The sequence below is a fragment of the Pholis gunnellus genome, assembly GCF_910591455.1.
Source record: "Pholis gunnellus genome assembly, chromosome: 6".
Classification (NCBI taxonomy): Eukaryota; Metazoa; Chordata; class Actinopteri; order Perciformes; family Pholidae; genus Pholis; species Pholis gunnellus.
Genome location: NC_136532.1, coordinates 25,442,122 through 25,461,894, shown reverse-complemented (window position 1 = coordinate 25,461,894; position 19,773 = coordinate 25,442,122). Strand labels below are relative to the sequence as shown.

The following is a 19,773-nucleotide window of genomic DNA, read 5'->3' as shown; positions in this document are numbered from 1 at the left end:
GACGGAGAATTCACTTTCACATTGAAGGAACAGATTTATTCACAACACAAAGCTCAACCGTTTTTGATTTGACATTTAAAAAAAAACAGATTTTGCACAAAGTGAAAGAGCAAAAACAGAAATATCAACGTGAATATTTAGACTTCTGGCCTCAACACGAGTTCTATCAGGTGAGAATGTCAGACATTCAAATCAACCAATGCTGCTTGCATTAGATACAAATAAAAACAAACTTGCTTCTAAATGAAGCGTGGATATAGAAGCTGCGGTTAATTCATCCTCAACAGAATAAAGAAATGAGACAACACGACGTCTTAAAAGTCATAATTCCAGTCTTTCAGCTGTTTAGTCACTAGTGGATACTCTCAGTCACCCGACAGGTTTCCATTCAAGTGCGTCTCAGATTTACATCCCATCATTAGAGATGAAAGTTTAACAGAAACAGTGACCTCTGCTGGAGAAATAGACTTTACAAACGTCTCCACAAAAAAAACGACATTGATTTATTCTGTTCTTAACATCCTGTAATAACATTAAGTTGACGTTACTTCAAATCCTGAAATCATCATCACTGAGCCGAATGGCAGCCATGCACAGTCAGCATTTTCTACTTTCACACAGACGGTTTTCGGGGTCATTTAAGTGCAATAAAAGAGAACAGCGGGAATAGAAAGCATTGTGACACAACTAAAAAAAGGAGACAGTGAACATACACAAATATCTACGGAAGCCCTGAGAGGCAAGTGTGGAAACAAATCCTCCTCCTCCTCCTCTTGCCTCTCCGGGTAATCTGAAGGACGTTTCTGAATCAAAATATTTTAAAACAGTGCAATGTTCCATTGTATGGCCGTACCCGTTCTGTTAATAATGTTTAAAGTGCTTACGCTACAGACTTCAACCCTGTCAGCTGCTAACTGGTCAACTCCAACGTTCATATTGCCGCTATCGTCTGAAAGGAGACGACCAAACTCTCCGTGTCATGAACACAAAGTATTTAAATACTTCAGCTCTCAGGGATTTCTTTTTTTCTGCAACATGTCTGAACATGTTAAAGGCAGAATTAAAACCAAACCGGTTGGACGGACTGTTCATCGGCACACTTTTAATTAACTATAATTATAAAAAGCCTGTTTTTCCTGTTTTAAATAAACTGCGGAACGTAAAGCTGAAAATAGTTCTAATATTTGACCCTTTTGTGAGCTTTAAAATTAAAAGTGGGATATTTGTTGGTTATTTCAAAGCTGTGAGTGCCTGAAGATGATTGTTTGCTCATGAAAACTAGCATTAGTATATTCTTCAAGTTATCGTTTGTCAGAGTAAATGAATGGATAGACTTTGGACTGTCAGTGTCCTGCTGTCTCTACTCTACTTCCTATTCTTCGCCCTCAACATGTGAAGTCTTGCCAATCCTATTTTCACTGATTCCTTCTCGATCCTTCTCTCCGTCCCTTCACAGTAACTCTGTCCTGAGTCCAGCGCCGCCTCACCGCTCCGTCAGTCAGCGTGATATTTGCTGTGGCCGCTCCCCCCTTTCAAGCCAGCTAGGTGACCAAAGCGCTGAACGGCACTCTCGTCTCGTCGTCTTCCTCCACCACGACGCCCCTCTGGTCGGGCCTGTCGGGACAGAAGATCTGCTGCAGCAAAGCTCGCCCGACGCGCACCAACAGCCTCAGTGCAAGAAAAGCAAAAGGCACGGTGATCTCCATCAGGTGGAAAATCGCGGCGCTGAATTTACTCAAAATGCACGTGAGGAAAAACGTCCCCAGAGCCACGCAGGGGTACAGAGAGAGCTTGGCCAGCATGAATATGTGCTCGCGTCCGCCGTATCGCACGTACGGGTGCAGAGTTTCCCGTTCGTTGTAGAGAGCCACCACCCAGATGGTGAGCTGAAAGATACCGGCGAAGAAGATGATCACGCAGCTGATCTGAATGGCTTCCAGTTCGTTGCGAGAGTCGGGCGGGAATTCGTGCGTCAGCTGGTAGGCTAAAGGCAGACCGCCGACAAACGCCAGGGAGAAGGTGTTCAGCAGGCCCATGAAGCGCGTCGTCTTGGTCACGTGGAGGAAGAGCGAGTGGTGCACGAACCAGAGGAGGCCGACGGTGGCGAAGGAACCGAAGTAGGCGAGGTACTCCGGGCCGTAGACCTGCAGGGCCGCTACCAGGCTGCCGCCGAACTGCTTCTGCACGACGGTCGGGTCTGGAACGTTGTCCTCGCTGACGGGAAGGAGCCAGAGAGGATTGACAGTTTTTAGGCAAAACTTAATCCACAGTTTTATGTTAGCGGCAATTGAGCAAAATCCTTTTACGACCTTCCGACCATTTCTAAGCAGCTATGAAGGTGTCACTAAAGATGAGGCCCGAGCTTTATTTAAAGGCACAATGAGCTGCAGTTTGTAAACAGGACATTCAAAGCTGGGCCCTCCTCCCCGGTTCAATGAGGGTCAAGGTGATCGCCAGCGGGTGAAAGCCATCCTAAGACTCCCTCTCGTTTTGGAAGCTTTGTCCGCTTGACGTTTCGCTCTTAGTGGGTCATAAGTGATGATGAAGAGCAACCCTGTCTCCTACAAAATTATGTTTCCATACAACTAAACTGCACATTCAATTTTCACAAATTTAAACAAAACAAAGAACGCTTTGAAACGTCTTGGTTTAGTAAAAAACATCATGGTTTGGCTTAAAATTACGACAAAAATGTGACAAAAACACAACAAAACAACTTTGTAAGTTTAAAGCAACATAGGTTTAGTGGTTTGTTGTATGAGAACGTAACTTTTTAGGAGACCAGACAGTTGGGAGGGATTGTTTTTCCATACATTGTTTTTTAGGAAAACCGTACTCATCGTGCCTTTTAATGCAGGTATACCTGGTGCATAAGTACAGTACACACAACATGTGCGTTAAATGCATATGAAGGCCAAGATGTTCTTCATAAAGCAACATGATGGTTGCATTAAATGTGATGGGATCTCCTGCATAGCTTTGTGTTTCTATCCTTGCCTGTGTCCCATGTCTACCCATTCAAGGAAATGAAGTGAAACGCACCATATGTCCAGGATGAGAAGCGTTGCTACGATGGCGTAAACTCCATCGCTGAAAGCCTCCACTCGGTCCTTGCTGAGGGGCTCGTTGGGCAGGTAGGTGTAAAACAACATGGAGTCCGGACTCTCCGGCACCTGACCTGAAATGGACAAGATCTGGTTTATGTTTTAAAATGTGATGCACATACAACCTCTGCTTCAGAAGAGTGAAGCCGAAGTGTGTTAAAGCTGCATTCTCTCTAGTATCCACCAGGGGGCGACTCCTCTGGTTGTATAGAAGTCTATGAGAAAATGACTCTACTTCTCTCTTGATTTATTACCTCAGTAAACATTGTAAACATGAGTTTATGGTCTCAATCTCTAGTTTCAAGTCTTCTTCAATACAGCATGATGTTCATTTAGTAAACGATGGTCCATTTAGAGTCAAACAGACCATAAAGCAGGGGATGCTTTAGGGCGGGGCTACGCGGTGATTAACAGGTCGCTGCTGCTATCAGAGCCGTATACGGCGTCTTTCACGTTCCCCATAGATGTCAATGTAAAACATGGTTCTTACCAATTGCTTTGCTGCGACACCACTTCAAAGACTGGGAGATGTACGGCAGGAAGATGACGACCGCCAACAGCACGTAAGACTGAGAGACAAAATGAAAACGTCACTAGATGAAGAGGTTTACATCGTCGTGAATGTAACGTCTTTGTGTTTTAGACCGCTGGTCGGACAAAACAGGAACTCCTGACTGGGAATAGTGATGCATTTATAGATTTAATCAAATAACTTAAGTTCGAGCTGTACCGAGTCCTAAAGTCCTAAAACATATAACACGATGAAGAGATGATCTCAAACCGTCCAATCATCTACTGATGTTAAATGAAGCATCTTTAAACTGACAACCAGTTTACATTCAAGGCTTTCATTCCCAATTATCAAATCACTTCGTGAGTTCTGTTTTGTGAGATCTCATTGATCTTTGACCACCAAAGTCTGATCCGTTCATCGTTGAGTCCCAAGTGGACGTTTGTGCCGAATTTAAACAAAGTTCCCTCTCTGCCACCTACCAGCTGGAAGAAGATGAAGGAGAAGATGCTGGCAAAGAAGCACATGAGGGGAACCCGCATGACGACCTTGAGGATGTGGTGTTTGTAGAAGGTCTGGTTCTCTGAGATCTGGATCTGCTCGTTCAGCAGGAAGGGACGGCTGAAGGCGTACAATATGATCACCGACTACGGAAACGAGGTGTGAAGGGTTGTGATTACACCGAATTTAAGTAGCTCCAATAGAAAAACCCCCCAGCAACAATAAAACACTTTATAAAAGTATAAAACGCTTTAACTGGCTCACCTGGATGACGCCCATCACCATCACGCAGCCACAAAACAGTAGAATCCCGAGGATGTTCTCGGGGAAGGCCGCCATCAGAGAGAACTGCAGAGAGAAGAGAGCGTGAATGACGTCCGTCGACAACGTTTGTTCAGCGTAAAAACGGTGCCGCGCCTCAAACTCACCGTGTACGGCAGGAAGGTGATCAGCATCATGCAGGCCTGGAGGAGAACCGGAAGCAGAGCTTCACGTTAGAAAGACGGAAAACGTGCTCAGAGTGCTCCAAACAAAGATACTCAAAGCTCGGGCTGTACCGAGTGTCGTTTCTTTACAAAGCTTCTATTGAGGTTTTAAATGTCTTTGGTCATATTTCATGACGTTATCACCATTCAACAAATGGGATTTTATTTTTATTTTTTTGGTCCATTTTTGGTTCTTTAAATGTAATTTCTGATGCTGTTAGATTGCTGCTAAACCGCTCCTTTAATACAGTGTAGAAGGCGGGAGAGCAAAACCATGTTTAACTGCAGTGAAAGCTGTTTTTAAAAAGGCTAAACGCCCCAAAAAGTATGGATCGAAGCCGAATGTTTCCTTAGATAAAAACATGTGAATTTTGTAAATTATTAAATGTATCTTTTTATCAATAGATGTTGACTTTTGGACTTTAAAATGCTTTGTTATCAGAAACAATAATTCTGCATTATACACAACAATATATTATTTAATTTTTATATAATTGTATAAAGAGATATATTAGTGTAGGTCGATACTTTCTATCTAATCCTCTTTAATGGAATATCCACCATGTCCTGTTGTTAAACACAGTGATACTTACGAGGTTCAGCAGTGCGAGGCAATCATCTATACGCACAATAACTTGAAATAACCTGCGAAGTTCAACACAAAGAATGAGCACGTGATGAACTATGAACCTTAAATTCTGCTGTACCACCACCACCAATACTAATAACAATATGAATAACTCACCTGATGTGAGCAGCCCAGGCAACAGTCACAATCAGGAACGTCATCAGGTAAACAGCGATCTTAGTCGTGAGCAGAAGCTGAACACTCTCCCTCAACTCCTGCAGGGCAGACAAACACATTCATAACATGTCGCCTGTTATTATTATCATCACATCAGAACATTTATTATAGTCCTCATAAGCTTTACAGGAATAAAATAATGACATATTGTGTTACACATCTATTACTACGGTCAGTCTTTACCTCGTTATTTCCCATCTTCGTATGGGCAACAGGTAAAATCTGTGAATAAAGGAAATATCAAACGTTCAGAGGGATACACATTATATTAAACATCTGTAGAAACAATCCGAGGTCACACTGACCAGTAAGCCTGCTCTCTGTTTGTTAAAGCGACACAATCAAAAAAGACACATTTCTTCTTACCTTTGTTGCTATTTATCAATCTGTGTTGTTAGTTTCTGAGATGTTGGGCGTAGAGATGTCTGCCTCCTCTTTAATATTAAGAGACCATATAGTCTCTTTCCAGCAGTTATGACTTATTATTGGAGATAAGTATTATCAGACCTTAACACAAGCTGGTGGTTCAATATGAAGTGCTGATTTTGCTGCTACAATTCAAACTCTCTTGCTTCCTGCAAGTTAACCAACAACACATTCGTCACATGTTTAAATGCAGTAGAAAGTATCTTTTTTTGTAGTGAAACAGAAGTTTGAAGTAGTGAAACTAAAATAGTACTACGGGTTTGTTTCCCCACTACTTCTGCAAGATATTTACTAAACTCGTGGAATAATAAGAATGTTATTGATCCCTGATACTTGTTCCCATCACCACCGTGAAGCCGGAGTTATCAGAATGGCTTTTATGTGATGTCGTCGCTTTTCTGTTTTATTTTTATTTTACTAAATTATTTAATTAATTTATTTTTATTTTTATTTTACTAAATTAATTTACTAAATATATATTATTTTATTTATTTTTTATTTTATTGTTATCGTATCAATTGTCTCGCTGTGCTTATTGTTATTGTTATTATTGTCTTTCTATTGCTGCTTCGTCTGTCAAAGCACTTTGTAAACTCTGTTTCTTAAGGTGCTATATCAATAAAGTTATTATTATTATCATTATTATTATGATGATGATGATGATGAGGCTCGAGGCTCGGGTGTCTCACCATGACGGTGGCGATGATGGAGATGAGAGCGTCGCTGTAGGCCAGCAGTCTGTGGGAGGACTGGGTGCCGCTGTGGGCCTCTCTGTCGGACTCGGACGGAGCGCTGAAGTTCTCCAGGAACGAGGAGGAGGAGGCGGCGGTCTTCTCCATCTCCTCCTCGACGTGGTGCTCAATGATCTCGCTGTCGACGTTTTCCCCCATCGTGGAGGGGAACCCACGGACCCGGAGGACGGAACTGTTTGCAAACAACCCAGAAGACAGCTGACTAGAGAGGGCGGGGAAACCGGAAGCAGCTGCACGGTCAATTTCCGGTTAGTGACAAAGATCGTTTGTTTGACGGCAGAGGACCCACTCAGTGGTTTTAAACGGATACAGTATTTTCTTTCTTCTTTTTTTCATGTGGAAATAAATTTTTTGGTTTGTTATATTTTTTTATACTAAAAAATTTCAGAGTGAGACCTTGAGGTGGTTTGCTATGAGCCTGTTGTGACATTATTTTGTAACAATGCACCATTTCTTCTAAAATCTCATTTGAAATGAGACAAATTGTCTCATGAATGTGATTTGAGGTGAGCTCATGAATGAGATTCACCTCTTCCCAAGTTCAATAGATGAATGAATGAATAGAAGTGGAGCAACAGATTAGTGCTGAGTGAGGAGATACCTCGCCCTGCCACTGGGAGGCAGTAGTGCTGTTTGTGTCTTCAGTTTATGCCCTTTTCACATCGGAGCCTCTTTGTTCAGTTCAGAACGTTTGTGCAGGTTGTACATCAACACATCTGCTTCTGAACAAATGCACTTTTGAAGAGAGAGTAAACCTGTATTAACAATTAAGAAATAGCAATAATCAGAGCTAAAATAATGCATTAACAAGAAAACTAATATTAAGTTCATGTGTTGATTTATTTCTTTATGTTTCAGTATTTCTCACTGTATTGGATTTCCCTTAGTTTTATTGATTTTTGATTACGTACATTTATTCAATTCTGTTTTATTTTTTTCATATATTTCAATATTTAACACATTTATTTAAAAAAGTGTTTGTTTATTTGCACATTTATCAAACCTTTCATAGGAGAGAAATGACGCTTTCACAACATATTGGCTTCAGGTTCGTGTTACAGTTCATTCATGTGTGTCGACTGAAGATTTGAGAGAAAACACATGAAGGAAAACAAGATGGAGGAACTCAGTGACGACTTCACGATACACAAACAGAAATGATGCCGACTCATGATATCGATTGAACAGTTACGGCCTCTACTTGTTTTGCCCAAAATACAAAAATCACAGAACAGAACAATTTGATGATTCTCACAGGGTGTCGATCACAAATGTGAGCAGCTTAAAGAATAATCTGTAGTTCCTCCATAATTATCATTACACCAACTGACTACTGTAAACACAGTGTTAGTACTCGCCCTACACTGATATCATCATCTAACCATCAGCGGACAGAAGACCTCAGCACTTTACCGCCATGCTGACGACGGCTTCACCAGATTTCAAACTGCTTGTCTCTCTTAAAGGATGTTCTGTCCACGATGTTGTTCCTGAAGAGTCTAGAGAGAGAGAGAGAGAGAGAGAGAGAGAGAGAGAGAGAGAGAGAGAGAGAGAGAGAGAGAGAGAGAGAGAGAGAGAGAGAGAGAGAGAGAGAGAGAGAGAGAGAGAGAGAGAGAGAGAGAGAGAGAGAGAGAGAGAGAGAGAGAGAGAGACTATGATGGAACAGGGTTCACTGATCTGTGAGAACAGCTGTGTGGATTAATGCCCGGTGCTCACCGCACAGTGACCATGGAGGGGTTGATGGAGACCAGCTGGAGTAAGTCGTCAGTGGAAGCATCAGTGATGTTGTTGTGACTCAGACTGGAACACAGAGGAGCATTTCAGACTTTATATGTGGAGGCAGCAGCTCCAGATTCGGGTTTATTCGTAGGGTTACTGTTTTATCTTTGAGCTGACATGATTTCCTGCGTCACATAGATTTCTGTCACATGAACACATTACAGACGGACACTCACTCCAGGACTTGTACTTTGTGCAGGTGTGTGCTGAGGTTGAGCAGCAGCCGGTCCGTGAGCTGACAGTGACTGAGGTCCAGCTCGGTCAGCCCCTCAGAGAACTCCAGCATCAGGGACAAAGCTCCACAGGCCCTCTGATCCAGTGTGGTGTGACTGAGGTCCAGCTCTCCACCCAGGGCTCCGCAGAGGGACACTGCCCGTCTCACTGTGTCCCTCTCACTGTTCACAGGAACCAGGGACAGCAGCTGGAGGAGGACGGCTTTACTGGCTCTAAACAGGAGAAACACTCTGTTAGGATGAAGAAACATGGAAGCAAGCTTCTTCTCTGGCGTCTGTCATTCTGTGGTCTTTCCCACCCGAGGAGGACTCTGTCTAGGACAGGAAACAGCAGGTCCAGTCCGCTGTCCTCCACCTCACAGTCCTGCAGGATGAGCGGTGTGACCCGGCCGCTGCGTCTCAGGACGGTGGAGACGGCCCTGCAGTCCTCAGCAGTCAGCCTGAGAGTCTCACTGAGATCCAGCTCCACGCAGGAGGAGCAGGACAGATCCAGCCTGTGCTGCACGGTCCTGAGCAGGTGGACCGCCGCCCCCTGCTGGGCGTCAGAGGCAGCACAGCTGTGGACAAACCTCAGCAGCAGTTTCCTGTCAACACTGGAGGAAAAGTACACAAATAATATGAATTAAGGGACAACTTATACTCCTATTGTAGTTTTCTCCTTCATTTCTATGAGTAACAACAACATAGAGCCCGTTAATAGATAAGATCTGGGAACATGGTGACGTCACTGATGAGCCTTCTGATTGATCGAGACACAAGCGGTCGGATGATCAGACAGGTTGGAAACAAACCTTCAGGTTAAAGAAACGTCTGTGAAAGAGACGGTAAACAATGTGTTTATTACTAATACAATAGAACAGAATTATCTTCTAATGTCATTTATATATATATATATATATATATATGTGTGTGTGTATATATAATATATATGTATTCCTCTGTGTACTCTAGCCTGAGTGTTGGAGCGTACTGACACTAATGTCTGACCTGATTTGAGAAACTTTGTCCAGCATAAAGAGGATGGACTCTACTTCCTCTGCTGGTACGGAGGTCCACAGGAGGTTCAGTTTAACTCCGTCACTGTGTCTGAGGGTGAAGAGCAGAGCAGCGCAGTCCACCGAGTCCATCCCTCTGCAGGTCAGGTCGATCTCATGATCCAAAGATCTCAGTAAACCGGCTACAAGAGGAGCGGCTCTGGCTTTATAGATCTCTCTGATGGCGGTCAGCACAAAGCTGGGACAGAACCTGAAAGACACCAGAGGTCTTTGTTTAGTGAGAACAAGCCACAACAACACGTATAAAAATGGTTAAACAGGATGAACTCCATCTGGTTAACTGTAAACAAGACAAATAGATCACCCTCTGAACACAATCCTGTCCAGAAAGGGAAGCAGACGTGTGACGCTCTCCTGTAGGAAGCGGTTCCTCCTCAGGTTCACCGTGATGGTGTGAGACGATGACGACTGCTGAAGCAGATAATGAAGAAGCTCCCAGTTCAGACGGAAGCTGCTCAGGTCTCCACCGACCTTACTCAAGAAGGACCGGGTCAAGTCCTTGTCCTGGATTTCATGGAGGAGGGAGAGCAGCTGCTGGGAAGTCTTCTCACTCAGTCTGCAGATACAAAACGTATGAATATCTGTCAGAAGAGTCCAGGATGAATACATTACATCAGTGTGGAATCCTTCTACCTGATCGTTAGAGGGCCATCATGAAGCAGCAGTGGGAGGAGACCCAGAGCAGGAGCACAGAACTCAGTCAGGTCTAACCGCGTGACTGTCCAGTATCTCAGCAGGGACGCCAAACTACTGACAACCTTCAACAACACTCTGTGTGACGGCTGGGCTTTCTGAGGGCAGAGAGAAAGCTCTTCCACGGCCAGCCGACGGCCCGCTTCCCTTCTTCTCACCCATCGACACAGTAGCAAGGCCATGGAGCTGGAAAGCCTGTAAATAAAGAGGAATGAAGTGACACAACTAACTGGACATTCACAGTGGAAAGGATGGAGTCAGAAGAACTAAAGGCAGTAACTATATCAACGCGTACCTCAGACTGTGTACTTGTGTTGCTCCTCTGAAGAGGAGGGAGGCTCCTCTGACAGACATCTTTCTGGGTGTGAGGATGAGATCCACTTCAGAGCCACAACGTCTGAGAACTGTCCCCACAGACCGGCAGGTTTTCCTGGGTAAGCCTCCCGTTAACCGGAGGGTGAAGCCCAGCAGCTGCAGCAGGGAGGACGACTGCTCGGCCTCCTCTCTGGATCTGACACAGATCAACGTACACGCTCTCTGGAAGAAGTCTGGATCACAGCTGAAACAAGATGAAGTGTGAAACCAGCAAAAGGTAAAGTACGAGACACACTGCGTTATAAACCGTCTCATGAACAATGTCTTTCATCGAGGGTGACATTTAGAGAAAACATAGTGTGATGTAGTATTGGCTGTGATATCACACTAGATTAAAATACGGACAGACGGCGTTATTCTTTATGAAGATAAACTTCATAAGTCTTCATATACATTGATGTGAGCTCTACATCTAACTGATCCTCAGCAGTGGGCGGAGTCACTTCATCAGGGATCAGTGTCTCACTCAAGGACACTTGTAAGTAAATTACAAAACACCGGTTATTATGAGCTGGGTCTTTTTTAACAAACTTCTTCTGAAGTAAATATATAGTATTATAAAATATCCAGTATAATTAAAAATACAGTATTCTTAAATATCCAGTATTTGTCAGAGTTACCTGAGCTGTGAGATAAAAGGCAGACACTGTAGGAAACTCCTCACTTCACTCTCTTCATGTGAGCAGCCTGTTAGCTCCACTTGTTTCTTCTCTGGTTGGAGTTTCAGCACTTCCAGGAGGATGGAGGTCTTTCTCTCTGAGAGGTCTATGGACCAGACTGAAGGAGCTGACTGGAGAACTGACTGTAATGATGGAAGAAGACTCAGACCTGTTTCAGTCTCACAGTCCTTCAGGTGAGAGTACAGATCCAGCAGGAAATCACTCTGATATCTCTGATGATCATAATTAAAAGGGAATGTTTTGTATGAGCACACTGATGATAACAGCTCCAGCATCTTCTCTCCTGTCTGTTCTCTCTCTGCTGCTGCACAGAACAGAGTCCCAAAGAACTTCATTTTGTTTGAAGGAGCTGACCAGTGATGACAAATACTGAAATAATAAAAGGAAACATTTAGTGATTTGATTTCATCTGCATAAATACAACAACTCACTACTGATGGACTCCATCTTGTACATGTCTGTACTGTAAACAATCTAATGACATTTTGACTGAACATCAGTTTTGGACTTTTACTGACTCACAACACAAACACTCATCCTGTCTCTGAACTTACTGCAGGTTTGCTTCCTGCTGGTTTTGTTGACTTATATCATTTGATTTTACGTATGAGATTTGAGTGTAAAATAAATACACATTAAAGCTGCGAGCAGCGATGAACAACTGGGACAGGCCAGGTAGTGATGGCAGCAACCTTAGCGGGGTCCATCTTGACGTATCCCAGGAATGAAACCGTGGGAACATGAAACTCGCACTTCTCCGCCTTCACAAACAGGGAGTTCGCCAGTCGGCCTTGAAGCACGGACTGGACGTGGTGCACATGTTCCTCTTGGTTCTTGGAGAAGATCAAGATGTCGTCGAGGTAGACGAATACGTGCCGGTCCAACATGTCTCGGAGCACGTCGTTAACCAGGGCCTGGAAGATGGCGGGGGGCGTTGGTTAAGCCGAAGGGCATCACAAGGTACTTGTAATGTCCTTTAGGTGTATTGAATGCCGTCTTCCACTCATCCCCTTCTCTGATCCGGACCAGGTGATGGGCGTTGCGGAGGTCGAGCTTGGAGAAGATGGTGGCTCCTTGAAGTAGCTCGGAGGCCGTCGCGGTGAGTGGCAGGGGGTACCGGTTCTTAATCGTGATATCATTTAAGCCCCGGTAGTTGATGCAGGGTCTGAGAGTCTTGTCTTTCTTCTCCACAAAGAAAAACCCAGCCCCTGAGGGGCGTATGATACCGGAAGCCAGGGAGCCGTTAATATAACCGTCCATCGCTTCTCTTACAGGAGCAGACAGGGGATAAAGGCGCCCCTTAGGTGGGAACGTACCAGGGTGGAGGTCGATGGCACAATCATACGGACGGTGGGGAGGCAGAAACATGGCCCTGGACTTGTTGAAAACCTCCTTAAAGTCCAAGTACTCCGCGGGAACCCCCGTAAGTTCAGGCGTGGAATTGGTGAGCGCGGCACCTCGTGGAACGGCGGCTTGCTTCAGGCAGACTAGATGACAGGACTAGCTCCAACCCCGAAAAGCCCCCGTAGTCCAGTCGATGTGAGGATCACGTCGACGGAGCCAGGGGTATCCCAGAATGAGGGGGATGCGAGGGGTTTGCAGGATGTGGGAGCTGATGGTCTCGTGGTGGTTTGCCGGACAGCAGCATGTGGACCGGAATGGTTTGGTGCGTCACTGTCCCCCAGAAGATGACCGTCCAGGGCGCTGGCTGGGACAGCCTGGGGAAGAGGTATCCGGTCGATTCCCCAACTGTGTAACGAGTTCCTCGTCCATAATGGACGCGTCTGCTCCAGAATCCAGGAAGGTGGAAATAGTACGGGAGCCCCCCGGTTAATAGTAGCTGGGCGTGGAAAAGTGGTCGTTGACAGGCGGAGGGTCTGGAAAATGCTCGGCTCACCAGTACTTCCTGCTTTACTGGCGAGCCCTGGCTTTTAACGGTCAATTGTGAGAAAAATGCCCCACCTGGCCACAGTACATGCAGAGATTTTCCCCGTCGGCGCCGCTCACGTTCCTCCGTAGATAGTCCAGTACGTCCCACTTGCATGGTTTCGCTCTCTTGAGGAAGCGGCTGTGTCGAGCTGTAGCACGAGGAAAGTGAGAAGGTTGCCTCTGGCTCGACTGTTCCCCAGCGCCTTGTCAGCCGTCTGACCTGGATGCGGCGATCCACTCTGGAGGCGGACGTGTGGACGGAGATCGTTTTCGTTTTAAAACCCCAAACTCTACTCCAGTAGTAGTGTGTGGATATAGCCTCAGGGAGCCGCAACAGAGGGGCTGAAGAGCCGCATGCAGCTCCGGAGCCGCGGGTTGCCGACCTGATTTAGCGGAATTGGACGTGTGTGTTGAACTTCAAGTCAATCGGACATACTGGCCGAGGGGCGTCGCCGGTCCGATTTGTAGGGGGCGCTAGGGAGCCATTGTTTTATACACAAATATGCAACCTATGTCAGATGGCTATTTTCACCAGGCCTGACAAGTCTGCAGAATTTGGTGCGTTTTTGTGCATAGCAAGTACCCCAAAAATGCTCCCAAAGCTTAAAGATAATAATCCGAAAAAAATAAATAATAATCCTTACAATTTCAATAGGGCCTTCGCTGGCCCGACGTTGTCGGTTGCTTGGGCCCTAAATATATAAATATAAATAGTGGAACAGCAGCTAGACAGAAGTTATACAACACAACAACATGTTGATGATTCATAGGTCTGACTTTTTTTTTTTATTCATTCATTTTAAAATGACTATGAAATTAAAATGAATGAGATGTTTGTTATTTAATGTGTCAAAATATATTTTTTATATTAATTAATTAATTAAAATATTATTCACTTCATTTAATTATTCTCATAGAGGCAGAAGACTGATAACTGATGAGAAATTATCACTGAACTGAGAAATTATATTCATCTTTATCTACATTATGTTTATTTGTGAATGACAATTAACTATTTAGAAACACTGCAGATTATGAAACAGATTTTCTGACAAACCTCTGAAGAATCAACATGTTATAATTAAATATCCAGTATTTGTCAGAGTTACCTGAGCTGTGAGATAAAAGGCAGACACTGTAGGAAGCTCCTCACTTCACTCTCTTCATGTGAGCAGCCTGTTAGCTCCACTTGTTTCTTCTCTGGTTGGAGTTTCAGCACTTCCAGGAGGATGGAGGTCTTTCTCTCTGAGAGGTCTATGGACCAGACTGAAGGAGCTGACTGGAGAACTGACTGTAATGATGGAAGGAGACTCAGACCTGTTTCAGTCTCACAGTCCTTCAGGTGAGAGTACAGATCCAGCAGGAAATCACTCTGATATGTGTAATCATAATCCTTATTTAAAGGGAATGTTTTGTATGAGCACACTGATGATAACAGCTCCAGCATCTTCTCTCCTGTCTGTTCTCTCTCTGCTGCTGCACAGAACAGAGTCCGAACTAACTTGATTTCTTCTGAACGATTTGACCAGTGAGGATAAACACTGAAATAATAAAAGGAAATATTTAGTGATTTGATTTCATCTGCATAAATACAACAACTCACTACTGATGGACTCCATCTTGTACATGTCTGTACTGTAAACAATCTAATGACATTTTGACTGAACATCATGTTTGGACTTTTACTGACTCACAACACAAACACTCATCCTGTCTCTGAACTTACTGCAGGTTTGCTTCCAGCTGGTTTTGTTGACTTATATCATTTGATTTTATGTATGAGATTTGAGTGTAAAATAAATACACAATATATAAATATAAATAGTGGAACAACAGCAGCTAGACAGAAGTTATACAACACAACAAAATGTTGATGATTCATAGGTCTGACTTTTTTTTTTAATTCATTCATGTTTAAAATGACTATGAAATTAAAATGAATGAGATGTTTGTTATTGTGTCAAAATATATTTTTTATATTAATTAATTAATTACAATATTATTCACTTCATTTAATTATTCTCATAGAGGCAGAAGACTGATAACTGATGAGAAATTATCACTGAACTGAGAAATTATATTCATCTTTATCTACATTATGTTTATTTGTGAATAACAATTAACTATTTTAGAAACACGGCAGATTATTAAACAGATTTTCTGACAAACCTCTGAAGAATCAACATGTTATAAATAAATATTCAATATTTGTCAGAGTTACCTGAGCTGTGAGATAAAAGGCAGACACTGTAGGAAACTCCTCACTTCACTCTCTTCATGTGAGCAGCCTGTTAGCTCCACTTGTTTCTTCTCTGGTTGGAGTTTCAGCACTTCCAGGAGGATGGAGGTCTTTCTCTCTGAGAGGTCTATGGACCAGACTGAAGGAGCTGACTGGAGAACTGACTGTAATGATGGAAGAAGACTCAGACCTGTTTCAGTCTCACAGTCCTTCAGGTGAGAGTACAGATCCAGCAGGAAATCACTCTGATATGTGTAATCATAATCCTTATTTAAAGGGAATGTTTTGTATGTGCACACTGATGATAACAGCTCCAGCATCTTCTCTCCTGTCTGTTCTCTCTCTGCTGCTGCACAGAACAGAGTCCCAAAGAACTTGATTCCTTTAGAACGATTTCCCCCGTGAGGATAAATACTGAAATAATAAAAGGAAACATTTAGTGATTTGATTTCATCTGCATAAATACAACAACTCACTACTGATGGACTCCATCTTGTACATGTCTGTACTGTAAACAATCTAATGACATTTTGACTGAACATCAGGTTTGGACTTTTACTGACTCACAACACAAACACTCATCCTGTCTCTGAACTTACTGCAGGTTTGCTTCCTACTGGTTTTGTTGACTTATATCATTTGATTGTATGTATGAGATTTGAGTGTAAAATAAATACACAATATATAAATATAAATAGTGGAACAGCAGCTAGACAGAAGTTATACAACACAACAAAATGTTGATTCATAGGTCTGACTTTTTTTTGTATTCATTCATGTTTAAAATGACTATGAAATTAAAATGAATGAGATGTTTGTTATTTAATGTGTCAAAATATATTTTTTATATTAATTAATTAATTACAATATTATTCACTTCATTTAATTATTCTCATAGAGGCAGAAGACTGATAACTGATGAGAAATTATCACTGAACTGAGAAATTATATTCATCTTTATCTACATTATGTTTATTTGTGAATGACAATTAACTATTTAGAAACACTGCAGATTATTAAACAGATTTTCTGACAAACCTCTGAAGAATCAACATGTTATAAATAAATATTCAGTATTTGTCAGAGTTACCTGAGCTGTGAGATAAAAGGCAGACACTGTAGGAAACTCCTCACTTCACTCTCTTCATGTGAGCAGCCTGTTAGCTCCACTTGTTTCTTCTCTGTTTGGAGTTTCAGCACTTCCAGGAGGATGGAGGTCTTTCTCTCTGAGAGGTCTATGGACCAGACTGAAGGAGCTGACTGGAGAACTGACTGTAATGATGGAAGAAGACTCAGACCTGTTTCAGTCTCACAGTCCTTCAGGTGAGAGTACAGATCCAGCAGGAAATCACTCTGATATCTCTGATCATCATCCTCATTAAACGGGAATGTTTTGTATGTGCACACTGATGATAACAGCTCCAGCATCTTCTCTCCTGTCTGTTCTCTCTCTGCTGCTGCACAGAACAGAGTCCCAAAGAACTTGATTCCTTTAGAACGATTTCCCCCGTGAGGATAAATACTGAAATAATAAAAGGAAACATTTAGTGATTTGATTTCATCTGCATAAATACAACAACTCACTACTGATGGACTCCATCTTGTACATGTCTGTACTGTAAACAATCTAATGACATTTTGACTGAACATCAGTGTAAGGGCCCGAGGGGCCGGGTAGTGGCTGGCATCTACATTCCAGCCAGAAGGCTCCACCCACCCCTCCAGGAGAGCATTGAGATCAGGTGTGGGAAGAGACGCACCTGATCCTGATCTCCTCATCAGGGAGGGGAACAAAAGGCAAGGTGGGAAACGGAGCAGAGAGGAGATGACGAGGGGAGAAGAGTGTCTTCTCCTCGGGATGAAGAAGATTAAGCCCCGTAAGTCGGCTAGCGGCGCGGCTGATATAGTTTAGTTTGTATAGTTAACTGATCGAGCTCTGGACTGAGCTTCGTTTTCTGTTGTTTTGTGTTTGCTGAGGTTTGTTTCATTAAAAACCTGCAGAACTGACTCTGCCTGTGATTCCTACGCTGCCACTAATTTCTGTCCTCCGTACCCTCTCCGGTGGAGAATGTGGGCATGAGGACCCTAGTGATGGTGTAGCAGGCAAACAATGGAGGACCTGGTGCGAGAATTGGTGCGCATTTTTGCTGAGCAGCAGACACTGCACCGGGCAATGATTCAAGAGCAACGACAGCAGAACGACCTTCTCCATGCAGAGGTCCAAAAATGTATGACGGAAGCCCCTCCAGCACTAAGGGAAGGGACCATGCAGCCAAATCCAAGTCGTTTTATTCCCAAAACGACAGAGAGCGACGACATAGAGGCCTACTTGACAGCCTTCGGGCGCACAGCTAAGAGGGAGGGCTGGCCCGATGATTCCTGGGCCGATCTGGTTGGTCCCTTCCTACTCAGACCGGCACAGCAGGCATACCTTGACCTCCCGACAGACCAGTCCAAGGAATACGTGGTCTTGAAGAAGGAAATCCTGGCAAGGTACGGCTGCAGTTTAGCAGCAAGAGCCCAGAGGTTCCATGACTGGAGATTTAAACCAGAATTGCCAGCCAGGGCTCAAATGTATGACCTCGACCGGGCAACCAAAGCTTGGCTGACATCTGACCCAGAGAAACTAAGTGTCTTGGAGAGGATCATGATGGACAAATACATTCGATCTCTACCATATGAGGCCAAGAAAATGACCAGTCAGCAGAATCCAGCCAATCTAGATGACCTGGTTAGCCTGGTGGAGAGCCAGAGGGTTACAGCCGAACTACTGAAATCAACGCGAGCGGACCCTGAGGTGAGCCGGAAATCTAGGGAAGAGGTACCAAGGTCTAGGAGGACACCTGAACTGGAGGGTCCAAAACGAAAGCGACCACCTTCAACAGGTGATCTAAGGCGCTGCTTTCAATGTGGAGAGCCAGGTCACATATCCTGGGACTGTCCAGGGAAGGATGAACCGATGAAACGACTCATCGGGTGGAAGACCATGTCACTTGCTCGCCTCCTGCTGGGTACAGGAAACCTCGCCAGCCCATATGATACCTGTCAAAGTAGATGGGAGAGATGCAGAAGCCCTGGTAGACTCCGGCAGTGTGGTGTCCCTCGTCCAACCCCATCTTCTGGAACCATCAAGGCCTGGTGAGATGGTGCCTGTCTCCTGCATACATGGGTACACCAAAGAGTATCCCACAGGCGTCGTCAAACTCACTACAGTTAAAGGCAGCTGTCAGCAGAAAGTAGGGGTGGTTCCCTCTCTCCCGGTCCCCGTCTTGGTGGGTCGGGATTGCCCACTATATTACCGGCTGAGGCAGGACAACCAAAGAAGTCCACCAAGTCTGGGTCTAAATTGAAAAGCCGTGAGAAAAAACGTACCCCAATCTGTACATCTCGTCAGGATACTCCTAAAGTGGTGTGTGCTGCACTTGAAGAAAGGAGGGGTAACCTGAGTTCCAATGCAGAGGAGACACTGCAGGACTTGGTGTTTGCCTTCCCGTCGGGGCTAGGCACAGATGGTGGGGAGGATGAAGCCTCCTTGCTGCCAAGTTTGAAGGGCCAGTTTGGAACGGCCCAGATGGAGGACCCTAATCTGCTGCCGGTACGCAGCAACGTCATGGAAATAGAGGGGAAACTAGCTCCAGGTGTGGGTAAGCTAACCTACCCTTGTTTTACAATCAAAAATAAACGGTTGTACTATACTAAAGAGACAGAAGGCCAGAGAAGGGACTTGTTGGTTGTCCCAAAACAGTATGTGTTGCACCTAGCACCTAGCCCACAGCCATGTCCTGGGGGCCCACCTCGGGGTTGAGGCAGCGGATTGCAAGCAGAATCCACTGGTCAGGGGTGGTAAGAGCAGTAGAAGACTATTGTCGTACCTGCATTGAATACCAAAAGATGAGCCCTAAGCCCCATTTTAAAAGTCCCCTCATACCTCTCCCTATTATTGATGTGCCGTTTTCCCGCATTGCTATGGACTTGGTGGGGCCCCTGGCGAAGTCCGCGAGGGGACATCAGTATATTCTGGTTATACTTGATTACGCAACAAGGTACGCTGAGGCCATTCCCCTGAGGAACATGACCACAAAAACGATTGCTCAGGAGCTAATCCACTTGTTCAGCAGAATTGGAATCCCCAAGGAGATGCTGACGGACCAGGGCACCCCCTTCATGTCCAAGGTAATGAAAGACCTCTGCCGGCTCTTCAAGGTA

The 19,773-nt window shown here is 44.3% G+C and overlaps 2 protein-coding genes across 6 annotated transcripts in view; both read right to left on the bottom strand.

The window, feature by feature from the left end:
• Positions 1 to 25: 25 nt before the first annotated feature.
• tmem175 (transmembrane protein 175) lies at positions 26 to 8,058 on the bottom strand. Of its 3 annotated transcripts, XM_079161053.1 has the most exons (12): positions 7,998 to 8,021; positions 7,186 to 7,339; positions 6,522 to 6,756; positions 5,590 to 5,628; positions 5,347 to 5,444; positions 5,195 to 5,246; positions 4,545 to 4,580; positions 4,381 to 4,464; positions 4,098 to 4,262; positions 3,595 to 3,673; positions 3,043 to 3,178; positions 26 to 2,214 (listed from the first exon to the last, which is right to left on the bottom strand). In XM_079161053.1, the coding sequence occupies exons 3-12, from the start codon at positions 6,720 to 6,722 to the stop codon at positions 1,542 to 1,544; spliced, it is 1,563 nt and encodes a 520-aa protein (XP_079017179.1). In that variant the 5' UTR covers positions 6,723 to 6,756; positions 7,186 to 7,339; positions 7,998 to 8,021; the 3' UTR covers positions 26 to 1,541. The 3 variants fall into 3 exon arrangements, with proteins under 3 accessions (XP_079017179.1, XP_079017178.1, XP_079017177.1); XM_079161052.1 differs by lacking the exon at positions 7,186 to 7,339 and having other exon boundaries at positions 7,998 to 8,058; XM_079161051.1 differs by lacking the exon at positions 7,186 to 7,339 and having other exon boundaries at positions 7,967 to 8,044.
• LOC306697250 (uncharacterized protein) overlaps positions 7,434 to 19,773 on the bottom strand; it is a 21,624-nt gene continuing 9,284 nt past the window's right edge. Inside the window, exons 8-19 of one of the 3 annotated variants that reach the window (XM_079161048.1) lie at positions 16,658 to 17,089; positions 15,550 to 15,981; positions 14,438 to 14,869; positions 11,340 to 11,768; positions 10,640 to 10,903; positions 10,285 to 10,539; positions 9,956 to 10,207; positions 9,584 to 9,841; positions 8,896 to 9,189; positions 8,540 to 8,809; positions 8,301 to 8,384; positions 7,434 to 8,083 (exon numbers count right to left, since the gene is read on the bottom strand). In XM_079161048.1, coding sequence (XP_079017174.1) covers positions 8,017 to 8,083; positions 8,301 to 8,384; positions 8,540 to 8,809; positions 8,896 to 9,189; positions 9,584 to 9,841; positions 9,956 to 10,207; positions 10,285 to 10,539; positions 10,640 to 10,903; positions 11,340 to 11,768; positions 14,438 to 14,869; positions 15,550 to 15,981; positions 16,658 to 17,089 — 3,469 coding nt within the window. In that variant the 3' untranslated portion in view covers positions 7,434 to 8,016. Of the gene's footprint in view, positions 8,084 to 8,300; positions 8,385 to 8,539; positions 8,810 to 8,895; positions 9,407 to 9,583; positions 9,842 to 9,955; positions 10,208 to 10,284; positions 10,540 to 10,639; positions 10,904 to 11,339; positions 11,769 to 14,437; positions 14,870 to 15,549; positions 15,982 to 16,657; positions 17,090 to 19,773 lie in introns of those variants that run through there. The other 2 variants (XM_079161049.1, XM_079161050.1) reach the window with 2 other exon arrangements.

Bases quoted from the DNA above. Each gene is read 5' to 3' on its own strand.
- tmem175 (XM_079161052.1), bottom strand. From the start codon at position 6,722: ATGGGGGAAAACGTCGACAGCGAGATCATTGAGCACCACGTCGAGGAG. The intron at 3,674-4,097 runs GTAGGTGGCAGA...TTTGTCTCTCAG, and splicing joins CCTTCATCTTCTTCCAGCTG to TCTTACGTGCTGTTGGCGGT. The intron at 3,179-3,594 runs GTAAGAACCATG...TGTCCATTTCAG, and splicing joins GTGTCGCAGCAAAGCAATTG to GTCAGGTGCCGGAGAGTCCG.